At 41.6% G+C, this 20,955-nt stretch overlaps 2 protein-coding genes across 10 annotated transcripts in view; one reads left to right on the plus strand and one right to left on the minus strand.

Annotated features, from left to right (window-relative positions):
- Positions 1 to 11,990, minus strand: part of WASHC4 (WASH complex subunit 4) — a 40,900-nt gene extending 28,910 nt beyond the window's left edge. For 4 of the 5 annotated variants that reach the window (XR_012775865.1, XM_075502221.1, XM_075502201.1 and 1 more), the window contains exons 1-7: positions 11,844 to 11,990; positions 7,675 to 7,814; positions 6,534 to 6,587; positions 6,355 to 6,420; positions 6,131 to 6,176; positions 3,666 to 3,733; positions 544 to 626 (exon numbers count right to left, since the gene is read on the minus strand). Coding sequence is in view for 4 of the 5 variants with exons in the window: in XM_075502221.1 (XP_075358336.1) it covers positions 544 to 626; positions 3,666 to 3,733; positions 6,131 to 6,176; positions 6,355 to 6,420; positions 6,534 to 6,587; positions 7,675 to 7,814; positions 11,844 to 11,904 (518 nt within the window). In the remaining variant the exon portion in view is untranslated. Of the gene's footprint in view, positions 1 to 543; positions 627 to 3,665; positions 3,734 to 6,130; positions 6,177 to 6,354; positions 6,426 to 6,533; positions 6,588 to 7,674; positions 7,815 to 11,843 lie in introns of those variants that run through there. The other variant, XM_075502229.1, reaches the window with a different exon arrangement.
- Positions 11,991 to 19,879: 7,889 nt separating this feature from the next.
- ALDH1L2 (aldehyde dehydrogenase 1 family member L2) overlaps positions 19,880 to 20,955 on the plus strand; it is a 41,161-nt gene continuing 40,085 nt past the window's right edge. For 2 of the 5 annotated variants that reach the window (XM_075502313.1, XM_075502329.1), the window contains exon 1: positions 19,880 to 20,074. In XM_075502313.1, the coding sequence (XP_075358428.1) occupies positions 19,895 to 20,074 (180 nt within the window). In that variant the 5' untranslated portion in view covers positions 19,880 to 19,894. Of the gene's footprint in view, positions 20,075 to 20,402; positions 20,656 to 20,955 lie in introns of all 5 variants that reach the window. The other 3 variants (XM_075502338.1, XM_075502347.1, XM_075502320.1) reach the window with 2 other exon arrangements.

Genomic DNA, 20,955 nt, shown 5'->3' on the forward strand with positions numbered 1-20,955 from the left:
GAGCTAAACCCAACAATTCTATTCAGTGCTTAACTCTCACCAGAGTTTTCAGAGGAGCTAAACCCAAGAGTCCTTACTATGCTCAACTTCAGGTGTTAAAACCATGGTTGTTTTGTGAGGACTATATACCAAGATTCATATTTTTAAAACATTAGGCTGTGAAAATGATCTCATTTTTAAGCTTCTGAAGCTGGAGGTATCCACTGTGTCAATCAACAGAAGGAATCTCTTCCCAAACACCGCAAGGATGAGAGAGTAGTAAGACAATCTCTTAATCATAGACTAAGTGCCTCTGAAGCACCAATTCTATCAAAAAATGGCAAAAAAATGTATTGTATCTCATTATATACAAAAGCATCGTCTTTTCTGAAAATAAAACTAATCCACATTCATAATGGCTTATGAAGCCCAAACTTGCACAGCAAAGCACTCTCTGTATCCCTAGACAACAATGTTCCAAAAATGACCATGCCTTAGGCAGAACATTCATATTTTATACATTTAACTACATAAAAACAATATAGCATTTTAGGGAATAATTACTTGTTGCTGGTATAGAGAACAGCCAACTGATGCACCACATTCACCACCACTTCATAACATCGGGTAACAAAGCAAGACAGCTCCTGAAATAAAAGAAAATGAAATGCATATATGTATAGACCCTCCTCATACACAAATTGACATTACTTCCAAAACACTGAACATAAATCACTGAACTTGCAGCCCAAGCTCCAACTACATTCCTAATCCAAGTCAGTGGACAGACCTAAAGCAGGATGGAAAACATCATCCTAGTAACTAACAGCTCCAAAAAAGGATCTGCGACTAAGCTAAGTTACTGAACATAAGTTCCCAGTACAAATTGGACTATTAAGGGACCAATATGCACTTTGGACACAAAGAAAAGCATAAGGAAAACAGAAACGATTTCATGCTTGCATATAGCTTTGACAATCTAAATACTAAAATTCCAGAATTGATACCCAGGGCCACATTTTAAAAAAGTATATTGATTCTTTAAAGAAGGTACAGAAAAGAGTCACCATAACAGGTTGAATGTACTTTAAATATCTTGCTGTAAAAGTTTTCAAGAGTTCAATTTATCAAAGACAGTAAGAAGGGACTTGACAACAGTGCCCAAGTACATTCAGAGACAATATCCCTGATAGCAAAGGCTGTGCATTTTCCCAATAGATTCAAGAGTCACACTCTGGGAGCTGGTGATAGCTGAATTCAAATTAGAATTTAACACATAAGCCTGTACCTACTGTAAGAGTGATTAGCCACAGAAAACTGATTTAAAAAAAAACAAACCAATGTCTTAGAGAGGTATGTTTCACTACAACAGAACTTGAGCTCAGTTACATAGTACAAAATGGGTAAGAACAGGTCAACTCTGACCATGTAAAGCACTATCTTAGTTTATATAATAGATTTCAAGAACGCATTCCTTGAACAACAGGGTAAATGAATCTGACTTTCCCTTAACTGCAATAATATGCACCCTATAACCCCATCAGGGAAAAGTCAGCATGGGATGAGTCTAGCCAGTCAGTACACAGATGGCTTCATAGCAGACAGCCCACACTGGCTCATCAACCAGCCTGCCGTTCCTGCCAGAAGACTGGCTAACAGCTGAATTCTGTCTTCCTCTCCATCAAAAATAGATCTTATTTGGGCTTCTGCCTTCTATTAGTCACCAGTTTTCACAAAACATAAGTGTCATTACTTCTTATACTTGTATTGCTCTATCGAATGCAGCTGAAACAAGCCAACAGATTCCAGAGGAATGGATTAATAGACAACCGAGATCATGTTTCCCGTGGAAGGGGCACCAGCTGCCATTTTAAAACTTCCAGGAAATAGTCCAATTTATGCTATTTATCCAAATACTCAAATGCAGATTAGCAGCTATATAATACAGACGATTTTATCATTTTATCAGAGTTCTTCAAATACACTGTCTTCTGCAGGATCAAGAGTACTAACTAGTGTTTCACAGCACTATTTTGATAGTTTTTAAAAAATGTTTTGACATAGCAAATTTGAGGCTATTACATCTAGTTAATCAAAAAATCCTGAACTCAGAAGAGCCAATAAACCAACATGTGGACATTAGCTCTACAAAAGCAAGATTTCACTTCTTTTGTCATCTTCATTCATATTTTCACACCGCGCTTGGAGATATGCTTATAACATTGACCAGAACAGCATTTCCCAGTCTATGGATATAGACTACTACTAAGTGGATTTAGAAGAACATAACAGTTGAAAAAGAACTCAATAAGGAAAAAGTTTTCCTTATAGCTTTACCCAAAGCAACAGACACCTGTTCACACAGCAACCTTCCCTTTGGGGCAACATCCTGCATCTCCCTTCTTTCCCAAGTTGCTCAACAATCAGCAAGCCATCGTAGCATACATACAAAGCAGGCTCACAAGCAATACTGCTATATTTTTGTGTAGTGTTTACCCTATATATATATACATGTCAGCATATACCCCATAAACAAACATAAGCTTGTTCTACAGAGTGGGTTTGCAATGCACATGGATATCCATCCATCCAGTCACCCTGCTCTCAACTTCCACCTGGACAGAGCATCCTGGCGGGGGCAGGGGCAGAAGTCTGGAAAAACACAAGTATACAGTAGCCCCATTTCAGAACCACTAAAAGGTCTCTCAAACATCTGCTCGGAAAGAAATAGAGGATGAAGGAAGAAACTGACAAAGTTGATAGGACAAAAAACTTGAAAAATGGGGAAAAACCTCCCAAGATATCCTAACGACTAACTGCACTTGGGCATGGTAAAAGAGGTTGAGAACCAACTTCCTATAGCATTCAACCTGTTATGAGTCAGTAAATGACTACTGCCGTGCTAGTATACAGCAAGAACAGGAACTTCAACCTTTGTTAAACTAGAATTTGTTCAAACATTCTGGAAGCTTCCTGTATACTCTCTCCTTCAACATAGATATTTCATTACAAGCAATATTGCATAAAAATAGAAACATTTTGGAGAACAGGACAGTCACTTCGGCTATACTGAGGACAAAAACACTCCATAGACTGAAACACAAGAGCACAGGAAATCCTCAGAAGAAACAAAGATCCTGTTTTCATGCAAAGGACTCTGATAACAACCAAACTGTATACGAAATGAGTGTTCTTCCCTGAAAGTTTCAGTGAGGCACAAGCAATTCTTTTTCCAGGTACATGTTTTAATTTTGCTTCCTTCTATCAGCTAAAAAAAGTTGTATAAACAATCCATTTCCAATGTTCAATGAAAACTAAAACTTGCTAATCAAAACCATAAAAATAGATATCTTTACCATCAAATGAAACAACATCAATTTATCTTTTCTTACTGAAATTTTCTTAAGTAAATTCTAATTTCTTTGAACAATGATTACACAAACTGTAATTTCTTCTCTCATTAGACTTCCAGAGTTTTAGACAAGTATAAAAAAAACCCAACACAATGCGTGATACGTCAGCTGGTTGTGACAGCTCTGCAGGCAAAACATAGTAACATATCAAATGACTGCAATGCCTTTCAGCAAGATGTAAGCAGGATACTGCAGACTCTTAAATGCACTTTGCAAGTAAAATTAAGATTGTAACTGCTGTCAAAAAAAAAAAAAAATCAAAATATAGTCTACCTGCAAGAAAGAAACAAATCTTCCCATCTGTATTTGGCAATCTCCCTCCACCATGCTGGAATCTGTGGCTTGAAAGACAAACATTTGTTACTACTTTCAAAAGCCTGTGTTAGACCTGTCAAATTAACATTGAAGCTTGCTCTCCAAGCCATTTGATTGTCATACGAGTGGAGCATGCTTTTATAAGCATACTGATGGAGCCTTAAAAACTTTTCATTTTGCTTTCCTAAGCTGGACTTATTTTTGAAGTTTCTTTCTCATTAAAAATTACATTGTTTAAGTTAGACACAAAGCAAGAAAAGTCTCCGTCACCCAAAAGAAAATAAAGAATACTAAATGTAATTCTTTAAAGGCATATATATTATGTAACTTAATATAAAAGTTTCCATTTTAAAAAGTTGGTATGAAAGCACTAGGTATTTATATTGCAAGGAACATCCTTGGTAGCTATTTACTGAAATAATCATCATTAATGAGAAGAAAAAGCTGTGTAGCATACAATTTTCTCAAGAAATTTATTTGCTTTTTCCTACATTTCATCCTGCACAAAGGAACCGGCTCATCACCATAGCTTCAAAGCATTACCTGTATGACAAAGTACACTAACAGGATACTATGAAATACAACAGTTACATCACCAACACCAAATTGTTTCAGTCGGCTGGAGCAGTTGTAATACTACCTGACAAAATACAGTCTTTCTAATGTGATGACAGATTACTGCTCTAGACAAGATCTTTCTATTGGGCCACTCTAGCAAAAATGGCTTACAATTGCAAGTCTACCTGCATAAGAACTGCAGGTCTTATTGCTTCATAAAATATGTTATTTTAGAGCAGTCACCAGAGACTAAAGTAGTCTCCATACTTCTGTAAGATGGAGCTCTGGGACAAGATTCTAAGTATTGCATGCTTCCCCTTTACATATTTTATGTAACCTTTACTCTGTTTAGCATATGTCCCAAAAAACCCAATCCAACTAACTATTTAAAGTTCCTAGACTAGCCCTAGCCACTCCAAAGACAAGACAAAAAAAGTGTTCGTTTATGCAGAAGGAAAAGGCCAGCACAGTATTTGTTTAAATTTCAACCATCCTTGAGCCAGTAACTTTGTCAGCTGTTCTAAGCAAGCAAGCTTGCTGTTATCGAAGTAGATGCTACAAGGAGGGATATGGAAGTGGAGAATATAATTTCTGCATCCCCACCTAACCCACAGAAGGCTGACCTCTCAGTTCCTGCCATTCTCAAGCATTCCCTGCAGAACACCCATCAGGAATAAACTGCTGCTGTAATACATTAATCTGCAACAGTCTGACTTCTTTCATCTAGAGACATGGAGAAGTTTTGAGGGATCCCCTAGTATCATTTTGGCAGCATATCACTTTCTTTTAAGATATTTAAAACCATGTCTGATAAGAAGTGAGAATCTGCTAAGAAAAAAACCCAAACAAACAAAAAAAAGAACACATTTTCATGTTCCTTAACTGAACCACAACAGTCATCTTATATAGCACTTAAAAGAATGATAAACAGTCCCTATCTCAAAGATTTCACATTCCGCAATACTTCTGTCACAGTTAAGGCTCTTGAAAAGCTTTTTTTAAAAAAAAAAAGCCCTTTTTACTACTTTTCCCTTTCTGTCAAATTTCTGAAATAGAAAACAGTTAGGTAGTATGTCTCTAAATCAACTCAATATATTCAGTCCTTAGGACCGAGATCTGTGCTTATTCCCAGACTAGCATCCTTTAAGGTAAAAGCTTAAGACCAACCCTTCGAAGGAGTTACCAGTTTAGCTCCAAGATAAAAAGCAGCTTCCGCCTAAAGCAGGGTCTCATGATTTGTCAATTGAATTCACTTACAATCACTTATGCCCCTGTATTATGTCATGGCCTAAACAGTAGTACAGGTACTATTACCTGCATCTGAAGAGCAGATGACATTAACATACTGCAACTTCTCTTGGAACAACTACGATTGCATCAGTAAAACAGGCAGGACTTGTCCAAGTTATTTATTAATGGTTTCACTGTTTTACTACAACCAATGTAATATCTAGTCCCAATAGGAAATAAGTTGGTTTAGGATGCGTTTACATGTGAAAATAGGTTTTCAATGCCATACTTTGAAAAACAGCTGCTACAGTATATAAACTCAGGTTTCTATATGTTATACATTAAATACAACCTCAACAGCCCATAATCCCTACTTCTCATGTAAATAAGGCTGCAACAAAACTTCCTGTTAATCTAACAGATAAATCTTATTGTTATCTTAAGCTAACTCAGGACAGTTACAAGACACTAACATATATCCCTATAACATCCAAGTCCATTATTTGGTGTTCATCAGTCAAAGATACAGAGAAAGCATGTATCCGTATTATAAAATTACAGTTGCTGTAGCATTTAACATAACCTGAAACAATAACTTAGAACTACAAACTTTTACTGTAAAGGGAGCTACTTACCTCCTTCTCCATAAAACAAGAGGCCGTTATAAAATTTAGTTTCTGCCTAACAACAAAAGCAGAAATTTGTTTTTTAATAAATAGGATATATGTAATCATGCTATAAGAATTATTTAGACATTATATGTTGTTTCTTTACTGCTAAAGAATAAATTTATATATCAGCTTGCCAATCTGCAAACATTTTCATAAACAGTAATAAAAAAACAAACAGCTGAATTTACCTCATATTTTAACTTCTTGATTTCACAGCAAAGGGCAGCATACACAGTTATTACTTTGTTTAGAACCTAGACTCAAAGGGGAAAAAACCATACAGATTACAAATAGATTCACGTTTAGAGAGCTTGGTCTTAGCTAGACTAACTCTTATTTTTTTTTCTTTTAAGCATAAAGTACTTACCTTGTTTTCTGTCTTTATGAGCTCCAGCAGGGATGACTGTTCATATGGCAAAAGCTAAAATAAAAAAACCAACCAAACAAAAACAAACAACCACAAAACAAAAACAGCAAACAACTTTAGAAAATATTGGTCAAAAAAACATTTATCCAACTAGGTAAGTAATTTTTTCCCCACTTTAATCTCAAATAAGAAAGCAATAATTGCACATTACTGGCAACCTATGCTGCAGAAAACATCTGCTCTTCACATTTACATGGAAATACCTTTCCTTTCACTCTAGGCAGAAAGGCAAATAACTAGCTATACTATATAGCATTTACAACAATTTACTTACAAAACTTGGAAAGTAAAAGCATGGTCATTATGGTGTATGTAGAAAAAACAGCTCAGGAAACCTAAAACATGAATTAAGAATCCCAAATGCAGGAAATAGGATGCAAAGTGTATATCTATATGCAGGCACTGACATTTTGTACTGAGTCAGCCATGATATTGACCAGCTCATATACATCCAGCACTGTGCTAGCCCTACACATAATTTATCCAAATTATTCAGACAGATGATTACTTAAGAGTGCATCTTCAGCACAGACAAGTTCCATATGGCAACAAAAGTGTTTTTAAATCATGTCTGCAAATTCAGTGGAGAGAAAAAAAAAATAACACTCCACAGAGGACAGAGAACTCATGACCAAGGAAACAGCCACCTCTGGAGGACAGAAAATACTGTACCAAGGCCATTAAGGCAAAACACAAACTATAAATACACACACAGTTTGCTCTGCAGTTATACAAGTATTGGTGAGCTCTTCTGGAACCCCAAGCCCCAGATAAAAACACCAACACCCACAGGGAAGAAGTTTGCTGGAATTAGGCTTCCCAACACATGAAGAACTATAAATTCACTTAACTTCCACTAGTATCTAGAAGACTGGAAAAGAATAATATGAGAACATCTTCTCTTATGATATGCACCAATTTATTAATTACTTGATAATTAAAATAGTATCGGATAGGTTTCTCAAACACAGAAGTCAAAATTTTAAAAGCACAAATGCATCAAGCTTTTACTTCTCAGGTTTTGAAGGGAAGGAGGAACTAGAAAAATAACAGTTGCAATGTATATTAAATATATGAAGACCTTTAATGCAATGGGATCAAGACTGAAGTCCCAAACATCTCCAACAGAATCATCCAAAGCATCTTCAATTCTCTTCAGCTGAGATGTATATTCCTCAAGAAATTTTCCGTAATTCTTCAACTGCACTTCAGCATGAATTTCTGAGAATTGATAACATTTGTATAGTTTTATATACTGTTCGGTAAACTGCAATATCAAAAATTAAAAAAAAAATACTTCATTTGTTGCTATTTAGCTTTTAGTACTGTATTCCTCATTTTGCTGCAGCATTTTTCCTTAATACAACTGCATCTTTAATACAAAGTTCTTATTTGTTTAAAAACAATCGTACAACTCAGTGTCAGTTTAAAAGAAATCCAAATACTACTAAAAAAATATCAAACACCATTTTTGCAGAAAATTATTTTTTAAATTTACATATATTTTCAAACTAAGATCTTAACAAACTTAACAATCACATCAAGATGCTGAGCAAAGAAACGACTGTAGAAATCATATCACGGCAGGTGATTCTACCCATCGGCTGAACCAGTACATATGCAATTTTATTAGAACTTTGAGACAATGGGTCTAATCATTTCAGCCTGAGTAGCAGTTGTATTGGTAGCAATCCCCCTTCCACTCTCTCCCTGCTACCTCTCAGTGAGTCATTTGGGCATTACACGGGAAGTTTTTGGCTTTCAGTCATTTCCCCTACTTGCAAATTCACCATATTCAAGCTGAACTTTTCTTCTGCTTAGCACCTGGACATTGAAATGCACAGCTGTCCTGTTACTCCTAGGGCCAAGTAGGTTATTACGTTCAAAAGGTAACATTTAGCTGGTCAAACACCAAGAAAAGTGGCATTAATTAGCAAAGTAAGTCTAAAGACAATTGGTCCACAAAAGTTTAATTCACTCTATCCTGATCTTCTTTCTTCCCAAATTAAGACACTCCCCCCCTCCCGCCCCCCATTACATACAATTACTGATTTAGTTACATAACCTGAACTATGGAGTGAATGATTATAGCTCAAGGCTTCTATGCTCAGTAAGGAAGTACAATCCTTTTTCATGTGAAGACTAAAGCATCTTCCCCATAATTAGATAACAAATCTAATAGCTTGTGATCTTCTGCTATTTGTTGACAATAGGATTATCTAAAAAAGTTAGAGAATGTAAATCCGCTGAACAACTGAACTTTTCCTAAAGAAGAATTCAAGTCTCACATAGCTTTACACGTGCCCTTTTCAGCAAGTAGGCTGCTCTAGAAAGTTAAAAAACTTATATTCTTTTATTCTGCATATTTAACCTCTTACTCATCCATGTTGCCAGTAACTGACCCAAATGGTCGTTGATGGCTACTTCAGTGGGAGAGCACTGCTGAATCAATTATCACTTAGACATTTTTTGGAGAAAGAAAATATTTGACTGAGACACTGCACTAGACATAAGGAGAGGAATGAATAAGGACAAGTTAATAAGGAAAAGATTAGGACTATGCACAGGAAGGTTGAGACTGAGAAGGAGAAATTACTGCAGTGAAGTCCTGAACTAATTCTATGCTACTACTTTGAAGCCAGCAGCAATGCCAACCGTAAGGGCACATGGACAGCAAAGCCTATCTAAGAAGCATGGTAAACTCTCCCACAGTAAGTTCTGCATTACACTGCCCATTGGGTTCTACCTGTACCTGCAGCCTAGACAGTGCACAGGCACTGTCAAAATAATGAGACTGAATTTCATGTAAATGGATAAGAAGCAAGTGAACAAAACACTCTCCATCAGCAGTATGCACTCCAGACACTGATGTGTAGCCCTTGAGTTGTATCATCATATTATTCTATTCCATCAAATTCATCTCATCTTTCACATTCCTTCCAGTGCGTCGTCTGGAAGCTCTGCTGCAGAAAACCAGTAAACCACTGATGGATGCAGAGCCCTGCAGAATGGAGTTTAACTAGCCACCATGTCAGCTTTAGTACTTTACTGCTAGAGAATTTGGAGTATGGAGACTTATTATTATAGACGTATGCTGTGGTATTCCCCCAATCCCATCTCCTCCCTTTGCACAAAAGACAAACTGAGAGCAGAGAAACTGACAGAGATATTGGGGCTTTATAGGAAGAACAGAAAAAGCTTCCAAGTCATACAAGAGTAGGAAATTGGCACTGCTGTTCAAATCAATTCCCTCTGAAACAGGCAGCATTTCTCAAACAAAATCTCGCAGCAGCGCTCTGCTAGCGACCCACAAACCATCACCTTTCCAGCAGCCAAATGCTGGATTTGAACAATGCTATAGCTCAACATAACTGATATTAAATATTTCCACATACTTAACTATTGATGGCTATCAACTTGCCACCTTGTACTGAACATATACAACAAAAGAGACAGGTGTGAATAATTTCTCACTATTTTAGAGAGACAAGAGAGTGAAAGCTATTAGCTAGCCAGAGATAGGCACGGTTGAACTGATTAAAAAAATGGCTTGGAGACAGGGGAAGCTTCTTAAGATGCAGAAAAATTTTCCTAAATAAACTGACTCACATGGAGAAAGAAAAAGGAATGACAGAAAGCAGATATTTTCTTTTTTTTTCAGAGCAGCAGACATAGTTCATAAGGTATAATCTGTTTACAATAGTTTGATTTAGTTTCTCCTCAGGTGGTAAAATGAAAGTATTACAATTGGAACAATGCGAGATCTACTCAGCAGTACAGATCCCCCAACTTAATCTTATCTTCTTCCATAACATCAGCAATATCAATATTCAACAGACTTATTGCCACAGCAGGATTTGCAAGTACTATGTCCATAAATATCTAGGACAGAGATGCAACAAACCAGACTTACTTAGTATCTCATGTCCTCAGTTGAGAACATTATAATTGCTAAAGGTTAGTGATATAGGTATAAAGCGAAGTAGACAACAACAACAAAAACTGTTTTTCAAGTCACAGGATTTTTCTTTGGCTTTTCTCTAGGAGAACGTTGTGTGCTGTTCTCAATGGAAGATCAGCCTGTTTGTTCACCATCAAGATGGTGGCAATGGAGTGTATTATGTCATGTAAAGTTCTCCCAGCTGCACTTCATGTCACGGTCAAACTAGCGGAGATCTGGCATTTTGCATAAAAGCTACGTTTTCCATTTCACAGCTAGAGAACTGGTAAAAACCTCAGCTCAGGATGGTTTCAGTTTCCACTGAAATCCAGATTAAATGAATAAACAGTATCATCCCTTGGGATAACATTATATGTGAAACAGTTGGTCCATGAGTGACATATTTTCACAGCAACACCTGGTGTAATTAATTTGGCACAATTCAATTTACAGCGTGTATTACAGTGTGACAACCATGTACGTTCCCTGTTTAGAAAGTAGGTCACCTCCACAGGCTGCAAAAAGCATGGACTTTGACGGGCACACAAACCCACTGTCAAAGACTTAAGCATTACAAGGTCTTATTTAATTATTTTTTAAAGGTGAAACCGCAAGTGACTGCCCAACTCCATGCCAGAGAGCCTTTACCAACGGAAGCTGCGTACGAGTAACTTATCTCGATATGACTTATCTGGCTAACCGAGGAAGCAACTGCAAAAATTTGTGAGCCACGCGAAATGATCGGGAAGGAAAGAAACACCATCTCCACGACAAGCATCCGTTCCTCCTGCCCGGTTCGAGTCACGCAAGCCTGCCTGCCCCCTCCCTGCCACGCTGGGGGCACGGGAGACGACTCCCTAGAGGGGGTAAAGGATGAAGGGCTGGAAAAGCCACTCTCCCACCCCAAACAACCTCCGACAACTACGGAGAGGGTGGTGGGAGGAAAAAAGGTCACCGCAACAGTCCACCCCCGCAGGCCTGACCGGAGGAGGAGCAGCACTCGGCTGGCGGCCGGGGGAAGGGGCGCGGCGAGCGCCCGGCTCCCCGCAGAGGGCAGGGTCCGTGAGGGAAGCTGGGGAGGGCGACCTCGCTCAGCTTCCACGACTGCTTCCTCCTCCTCTCTCCCTTCCTTCCTCCCTCCCTCCCGTTCCCAGCGGGGGTGCAGCGGCCAGCGGGGCCAGGAGGGGTCCGGGGCCGGGAGGGGAGCAGGGTCTCCTCAGCCCGCGCCTCCCCCCACTCTGTGGCGGTTACACCGCAGCCCCGCTCGCCCCGCGCGGGCCTCTCCCGCCCCGCCCTCCGCGCGCGCTCACTCTGCGAGCCGTCGTCGAGGCGGTCGAACTCCCAGTCCGGGGAGAGGGTCTCCAGCGCCATCGCCGCCGCCCGCGCCCGGCAGCGGCTCCCCCTCCTCCCTGACTCAGGCGCACGAGACTTCCTGCCCTGCTCCCGCGCCGCACTCTGGGAAATGGAGGCGGAGGGGACGCTTGGACTCCGGGAGGAGGAGGCGAGGCGAGGTGAGGCGAGGAGGGGCGGGCGGCGGCGGCGGCGGGGCGGGCGGCAGCGCCCCCGCGAGGACAGCCGTGGCACACCACCGCCCCCCTTCCCCCGCGGGCGCCCCGCCCCGCCGCCTGTCCTGAGCCGTTCCCGGCCGTTGGCTCCCTCAGGGCTCGGCGGGCCGGTTCTCAAGTGTCCGTGCCGCCAAGTGCCTGCCCCGCGGCGAAGGTCACGGGGAGTAAAGCAGAGGCAGAGCGGGGGGAGGCAGGCGCTGCGCTTCGGCCCCGTGGTGCGGGGGAGAGCCTGGCGGGAACGGCCGCGGGCGGTGGCGCTGCCGAGGCTCCTGCGGAGCGGGCAGCAGCGCCTCAGAGGTGCGGTGGGGCCGGGGAGTCCTCTCTCTCCCCTCTTCACTCTGACCCCCTCTGCATCTGTGAGCTGATCGTTTTGGTGAGGCAGGGCCTATCTCCGAGGTGCGGGGGCTTTGGGAGCTTTTCTGCTTTTCCCCTGGTCTACAGGGCCCGAGTCCCGCCCGCACCGATTCCACACCTCTGTCATGTTGCTGAGAGGAGGGAAAACTACCGGGTGCAGTCGATAGAGTGTGACCCCCCCCACCCCCAGCACATCCCCTTTCTGATGCTGGAGGAAGGGAGCGGTGGGAGGAACTATCCCAGCTCTGGGGGAGGGTCTGGAGCTCAGAGACAGCTGCACGGGATGACTGCTGCAGTAGAGTCATCTAATCATCTCACTGTCATTTGTTGTCACAGGACCATGAGGTACTTACCTGCATGCGGTCAGTCACTGTTTTTTTTCAGGGCCCTGGTGGGTGTAATATCAAAGAATAAAAATAGAAGTACTTTAGATAGCAAGAGAAGTAGCCGTTCAGGGCCATTAACAATGACCACAGCAATTACATTACCTTAGCAGAATCTGTAGCATCAGTAGAAAAGGAAATGGCTTCAACAGCAGTGTCACCAGGAGCATCAGCAATTTCAGTGGGGAAATAGCAACAAAAATAGCAACTACGATGACAGATGTATCAGTAAGTGCAGGATCATCCATAAAAGCTAACTCTGTAATGCAGCAGGTCTGAAAATAGCACCTACTGTAATTGTTTTCTGATTAAAAAGGATCCATCCTTTGGAATCTATTGATTTTAAAAGTTTCTCAGAAAGAAAGATCTTGTTGGCAGGTTTATTGTTGATGAGTTTTTACCTATTTAAAGTACATTCTAAGAGACCAAGCTGGGTCTGGGAAAGAAGAGATCAAGTTTAGTTTTGTGTGAAATGACATAAGCAATGTTTGGAATAACTTTTTTTTTTTTTTTAAGGGAGAGAACTCTGCTTTGGTAAATGTTGTCAAATAATCATAATGTAAATATGTCTCCTCCACTCATTGGCTTCTGTGCAAACTTAAGATGTTCATATTGGGGTTTTTAAGTCCCTAGAAGTTCAATTGTGCAGGACGTTGACAACTGGCAGTGAGCACAAGTGTCTCTAAGGAGAGGATAAGTATCACACAAAATTAAACTGCAATTTATGCTAGACTTTAAGGATTGCGTTCTGTCTACACCTATGCAGATGCAGCTTGCATTGAACTCAGTAGAGCTGCTATACATTTATTCAAAGCCAAAGTATGTCTTCCTGTTTAGAAAAAAAAAATAGAAAACTTTTCTCTACAAGCCATATATGCTTTCTTTGAAACAAATACTGTTTCTTTCAGTTATGGAAGACTGCACATAAACAGAGGCTTTCAGACTGCTTAAAAAGTAGTCACCAGGCTTTTTGTTACCTGTCTCAGAAAAACATGTCCTTGAATTCTGCAGGATGGTACAAGAGAGAAATTTGTAGAACTGGCACTTGGCAGGGCCCTCCCTTCCCCACGTCTGAACTGAATTTTTAACAAGTGAAATACTGTAGGGTTGGTTATTGCAAGGTTGTGAGATCGTCAAAACTGCATGCAAGGTAACCCAGCTGGTTGGTCTATACAACGGCCACACCAAAGAGTGCACTGTGATCCCCACAGCGTAAGCTGATGTAACCCTTATTTTGAATATGGAAAAAGAAAATTATTTTAAAAGAAAATGTATTGAAATGGTGCATTTTTTAAAAAGGAGCAGGAGGCTCCGTAACGGGAAAAAATCACAATTAAGCTCAAGTGAGTACACCAGTTAAATTTTATGCTGCCATTCATGGTTATGAACATGCTGCAGTTATTTAAATGACTTATTACTGGGTTTTCCTTTGGCTCACTAGGTGGCAGTGTTTTGTTGCTTACACTGACGTTATTTAGGTCAATGCTCGATGCTGCTAGAATTTCTATTTCCTCTGAAAATCTGATTTAGACTTTTATCTTGAAGCTGGCTGTTTTAGTGACAGCAAGTCTAGATCAGCTGTGATTGATAAGTTTTCTGTGCTGTCTTATCAGCGAATGGCTTTATGCTGTTTGCTCATGTGAAATTATTGACATTTTATAAGCATAATTTCTGAAAGCTGGGTGACACTCATGGCTTCCATTTGTACCAAGAAGCTTTGATTTGGTACAAGCTTATAGGAAGTTGCTAAGATTGCTCAAATATCTGTTAGTATCTTCAGATAATACAGTAGTCAGAAAAGTCTTTAGACTTTGTTTAATATAGTGATTTTTGGTAAGCTGAATATAACTGAACACAGGCATAGTTGAGAAAACAATGATTTCTTTTGACCAGACCAAAATGATCATGAAAGTAAAATTTCATATTGGACTTTCACATGAACTGAGTGAAATGTGAACATAAATACGTTCCAGCTGAAATCACTTGTTACACTTGAGGTACTACAAAGGGTAGGTGAGAGAATAAAGTCCAAAATATGGTAGAATTAATATGGTACTATGAGCATTTTATTTAGGAAGTGCCTAGGTATCTATGGATTTATAAATCAACAGAGGCTTGATTCCATGACGTCTTAAAAATCTTTTGTCCTTTGAAATTATCCCAGTTGGAAATACCATTCAATATTGGACAATACAGTTACCTGGTATTTTTAAAGAGTATTTTTATGATCTTTGAAAGCTTGTTGAAAACTTTAACGTAGCATTCAAACAGGAACCATTTTATTAAAAAAAAATGGTGAAAAGCATTCAGAGGAAAAATTGCTCCTCATGTATGCAGGCAAAGCTCCACCAAGATTGATAGAATTGCAGTTACTTATAGGGGAAAGAATTTGGCTTGCTGGATCTGCAGGAAGCCAACTATGCTATACATTCCTTGTCTGTGGAACATTTAATGCTCAGCTCCCTGTATATTTTAAATAAAAAAAAGTTCTTGCTCAAAGTTTTTGTGGCAGGATTCCCAGAAAGGATTTACTATCTGAGATTTGCTCCTTGCAACTCTGTTCTACAAAGATAATGCCAACTTTTGCAGAAGTAGTTTCTATTCCATTGTATGGAATTTGAGAGACTTCCATTTATGCATATGAGTAAGGCATCTGCACATGATAATTCTTTCTACTGGTTAAAATGGTAAAATAATTCCCTTTCCTCATCAAATATATGCCGCCTTTTGGTTACTCTGGAAAAATGAAATGTCAAGCATAAGGTTTTAAATGGTTGTCTAGATGGCAGAAAATCCCTATCTGTAGGTTGTGAAAGCCTTACTACCATGTAGGTGTCTGGCCTGAAATGAAGTTAAGACCCAGTGAAAAAAAAATACAAAAAGCAAGTTTTAAATATAAATGCTGCAGAGATAAAACAAGAAACAACTTTCCCATGAAATCTTGCTTCAGCAAGTGGAAAAACATGAAAAGTTTCTGTTGTATAAAATTTGAGTTGAAACTTGTCATGCGATTAACATAGTTAGGGAATAACCAGGACAAAGCCTTACTTTATTTTTTTAATTACTTAGTCTTTAAAACTGCGTGAACTCTAAAGTACTCCCGCAGAATTTGAGTCTGAACTATGACCAAATCTTTATTCATCATGAAGAACGCCATCAAGGCTGATTTCCAATGCCAAAAAGCCTATGCAGAGCTAATTTAGTTGATTACTGAATCCCAGGGCATGATTTTCAAAAGAAAGCAAATCTTGGAAGATTCTGAGCAGTTTCCCAAGCTCTTCAGTATGTGCACGTACTCGGCATCCTATGGAACACAGCCTTCCCTAATGATCTTGCCAAGTCTTGATGATATCTTCAAAGACACTGAGTAACTTCTGCTTCACAGAAACCAACAAGTATTTATAATGTTCAGCTGGATTAGGTCCTGCATTTGTTCTGTACATTTCTGCACATACAACACATTTTGCTTTGTGAGCATGCTATTGGACAAGCATGTTTCGCTTCTGAATAGTTTTTATATACATATCCCCCTATCTGTTTTTGCAACTTGCTGACATACATCTCTGGAAAATTAGGGAACGGAAAGGGGAAAGCCAATGCTGGAAAGCTTGCTAGGGATAATTGCAGTTTTTTTCAAAGCTAAACTTTGGCTTTAAGAAACAAGGACCAGAACTGGAAGAAAAAAAATCAAGAGAGAAAACTTAACGTATAAAATGTGCTCCAAACCAATTGTGTGAATTTACACTACCACTGAAGCTAGGATTTCTGCCCAGATTAACAAGAAATGTTGATAATTTGCAAGGTACTTTTCTGACTGGGATACAGAAATCAGTGGGGAATACTTTGCATCACTTTTTCCAAACAACATAAAGCCCAGAGGAGTGCATTGTGACCATTATAATGTTTAACACTGATGTTGGAGTTTACTATGTCACACAAGACCTATTGCTCATTCTCAGACAGACAGGTCAACCTAATCATTTTCTGGATGACAAAAAGTGTACGATTTGAATTGACTGTAAATGTTTACACTGACCCTTGAAATTCTAAATAGCCTATTTGTTAAGTGGTTGTTAAAATCCATGCATATGGGTTCATCACTCTGATCATAAGGAAGAAGCTGATGGTATGCAGACACCATCCTTGCATGTGATTTAGCACACCCTTATCCCCATTTGTCTCCCTGCCCCTCTCATTACTATGAAATCTAAAGTGAAGCCCACATCTTACTCCCCAGCTCTTCTTTATACCATGATTCTGCTGACAATGGACACCTTCTCTTGTGACTTTTCCCTTTTGTCACCTAACATTTGAGTAGTCTGTAAAGTAAATGGAGATATATTATTGTCTCAATAGGTTTGGAGTTGTGTTTTAGAGATGAAGGTAAGCCAACAAATTAAAACCTCGGTGCTTTACACGTGCTTTGTTGTACTGTCTATGTTGTGAGTGTATAAAATAGAGCCAGAAGTCATTACAAATTGCTTACCTAGGAAAACCAGGTATTTTGCCGTAAGCCTGTGCGTCAATGGTTAAATGCCAAGTATGTGGTGTTCTGGTTGGAGAGGATTTTGGATCATGAACTGCGATTTGGAGTTTCATTTTGGAACTTCAGCAATGCTTGAATCCAGTTCCAAACTTTGCAGTATAGGACCATTTTGATGCCAGCTTTTACAGTAGAAGTTGTTTGCACTCTATTGTATGGAATTTGTGCAACTTCCATCAAGTCACAGGAAGACTATACATTCCTCCTATATTCCTCCTACTGTCTAAGGTAGTGAAATAGTTCCTTTAGTAAGGACTAGATGTCTATACTTTTCATTTGAGCACATAATGGCCTTGGTCAGTTGCATGGCTGTCTTGTGCATGCGTGTGTATAGTCCCTGTATTGCTACGTGACCTATCAAGCTGTGCAATTATTAATCTTTCTTAAAGAAACTGCTAATTCCAAAAGAAGATTAACAACAGGCATTTCAGACCAACAGTGCCTGTAGTAGTTAAATGACGCATTTTAGTCCAACAAAATTATGAGTTTTAATGTTTTTATTGTACAATTTAGAGAGGGAGTATTTAGAGAGGGAGTGAAATTTGGTAGATTTATGTGAGATGATTAGAAGATATGAGGCCACATACCCATACAAGTAGCCAGTAACAACAGAATATATACTATTTTAAAAATAAGCCACAAAGCAAAATCTTTTCGCTTTCTTAATGAAAATCTGGAACTACTGTACACCGTTCTTTTTAAACCCATAGTACCACAGATACTAGAGAAGGAACCACTTGCATAAACATATTGTCCCCTCTTGTTAATGGGACTTTTTGATTAATTCTACTAGTTTAGTTTTTAATGTCTCAGAGCAAAGAAACTCACTAATTCCCTTGGTTGACTATTCCATAATCTAATAAATCACCACATGCTCCAAATGAAGGCATCATGAGAAGAATCTTCACTGAAGTGGGCCAAGTACTCCCCTAGGTTTTTCACCCCATAGAGAGGAAATTATAGGAACAGTGGTTTATTTTAATTAAAATGTTTTTATTAGAATTTCTGTTGATTCCACTCAATACCACCTACACTTAGGGGTCTGCCAAGAGCCTTGAATAAAGGGCAGGATATAGTTTTGCTACACAGGAGTAAATCAGGGAGTGAATTATGTTATGAGAATCACAATGCAAGCCCCTGTGTAACTTTACTCCATGGGGGAATTGTGTTGTGCTAACCTGACTTACTTTGGGACTGGCACAATTTACCTCTTGCAGCACCTCTCCTTCCCGTGTCCTCTCAGCACGGAGGGAGCAGCAGTTCTGCAGCCGTGCTCTTCTTTCAGGTATAGCTGAGCATTTGAAGTATGCTGAAGAAGAGGGTGGAGGCCTGGGGATTACTGTCGCACTTCGTTTGCAGGAAAGCATCAAAAAATCAGTGAGACGTGGATGTTTGCAAGTGCGAGGGCAAGACTTTGTCTGCTGTATTTTCCACTGTAGCAAGATCTCTGCAGGTCATAAATTTGGTTTCAGTGTTGCTTCTGACCTCTCTGATGTGGGTCACAACTCAGCCATATGATGACCAACTTCTCTTTTTTTCCTTCCTTGTTTTCTTGACAGGAACAGAGTGTGTTTCAGCCTTTTACCCACCCTTGTTCTTTACGATTAAGTGTTGCTGGGGTTTAAGCCTGACCCAATTGGCAATGATGCTTATACTACTGCCATGCTATCTACTTTGGGTTTGCTATTCATACCCCTTTTGGGGTAATTTTTGTTTGCCTTCTGAGATTTTTTTAGCACTTTGGGTTTGCGTTTTCAAGGTCTTCTCCATACCTCTGACAAGAAGATTTTGTTGTGACTTTAGAAAAATATTGAAGTTGAAACATTTGTGTTAATAGATGACGTCAAATGGTAGATTTTTAAAAATTATTAAGTAGAATGAGCTGGTTTAAAAATACCTGGTGATGTTGGCAATATGGATTTCCAGGAAGTCATTAATGCTTTTTAACCTCATTACTGGCATTTTTGGCACGCAGTAACCTAAAAATTAATGTCCATAATCTACATGATCTTTTGACTGTCACATAAGAGTCAGACGAGTGTCTCGCTGAGGGGCCAAAGCGGGAGGTACCGGCTCTGCGGCCTCCGAGGCTGTCAGGGGACGGGGGCTGTAGGGCCCCCGCAGCGGGGGAGTGCGGGGGCACCGCACGCGCCTCGGACCACAAAATGCCGCCCAGGTAGCCGTGACTCGTGTCCTCGTCGGCCGGGAGTCCCTGCCCTCGGGCCCCGTGGGCAGCAGCGGGGAGGGCACAGCCCGGCTCCGGGGGCTGCGCCTCGCGGGGAGAAGCCGGGGGGGCAGAGGCGCTTGCCCGGCTCCCCGCCCCGCCCCAGGGGGGCTGCACGGCCCCTGCCACCCCCGCCGTTCCCCCGGCGCCGGGGCCGGTCCCGCCGTGCGGCCGCCAAGGGGGCGGGGGGCGCGGCGGCAGCGGGAGCGGCAGGTGCGGGGCTTCCCCCCGCCGCCCGCCGCGCCGGTCCCCGCGGGCCCGAGCGGGGGCGCGCCGCCGCGGCCGCGGATTCATGTGCTGGCGGGGCGCCAGCGGCATCGGCGCGGGTTGCATCAGACGAGGCGGTCCGCCGCGGCCGCGGTGCCGGCTCGGTCTTCGCCGGGCGGCCGAGGAAGCCGGCGGCTCGGCGGCGCTCCGCAAGATGCTGCGGACAGCCCCCCGGCTGCTGCGGACGATCTGCACCACGGCCGCGGTGAGTAGTGTGGGGCGGGCAGCGGGGGACGTGGGCCCCCCCGTGCCGTGCCGTGCCGTGCCGTGCCGGGGGCGAGCGGCGGGGGCCGCTCCTCGGCGTGCCGCCCCGGCCGGAGGGCAGCCAGGAGCCGAGCAAGGAGGGGGAAGTGGCGGGAGGGGGCATCAGGAGTGATGCGTATGGTCTCTGCCGGGGTTTTCGTAAGGCGCGTACAGGCACGGGAAGGTCAGGAGGGTTCGGGAGAGGGCTTGGTTTGGGTGCAGAAGCAGCATCTTACCCGGCTGGTCTGCGAGCGGGATCGCAGCCATCATCTGGGCGCTGCATCTTGCAGGGATGTGCCTGGAAGCTGCAGGGAACAGGCACCAGCGATGCTGTGATAATCCCCGGTAATCGCGTGGCGAGAACAATGTGAGTGTGGCTGTTCGCTGCCTCCCTCACGCTGGATTTGCCCTGTGGGAAGCTGAAGGTTGCCTTCTCAGGAAGGACCATGCCCGTTCCCAGTGCCGGAGAGAAGCCCCACGCTTTGGCCTAGGAGGAGCGTGTAGTTTGTGACCTTCTCATCGCCAGTTCCTAGCTCTTGGATGGTGGGTTGCTCGGGGTTGAAGTTGATGGCCTAAATTCCTCTGCACCCCATGGTTTAGTTTTTTACAGCTCTGCGCATTTGTTCCAAGCTATTCTTTATGTCCTGTTAAATATATAGACTGCAGAACTCCTGCAAGTAACCGCTCCCCGAAAGCCTTGCCCGATCCAAATTGTCCAGTTGTGTAGATCTGGCAAGCTGAATGAGGCTGGGAGAAGATTTTTTCTTTCCTGAAGACTGTTCTTTGTTTCATGTTTGACTGCTTGGTTTAGCCTGAAGACAGCAGTCCTACTAAGGTATCTAC

The sequence above is a fragment of the Mycteria americana genome, chromosome 1 (assembly GCF_035582795.1).
Source record: "Mycteria americana isolate JAX WOST 10 ecotype Jacksonville Zoo and Gardens chromosome 1, USCA_MyAme_1.0, whole genome shotgun sequence".
Classification (NCBI taxonomy): domain Eukaryota; kingdom Metazoa; phylum Chordata; class Aves; order Ciconiiformes; family Ciconiidae; genus Mycteria; species Mycteria americana.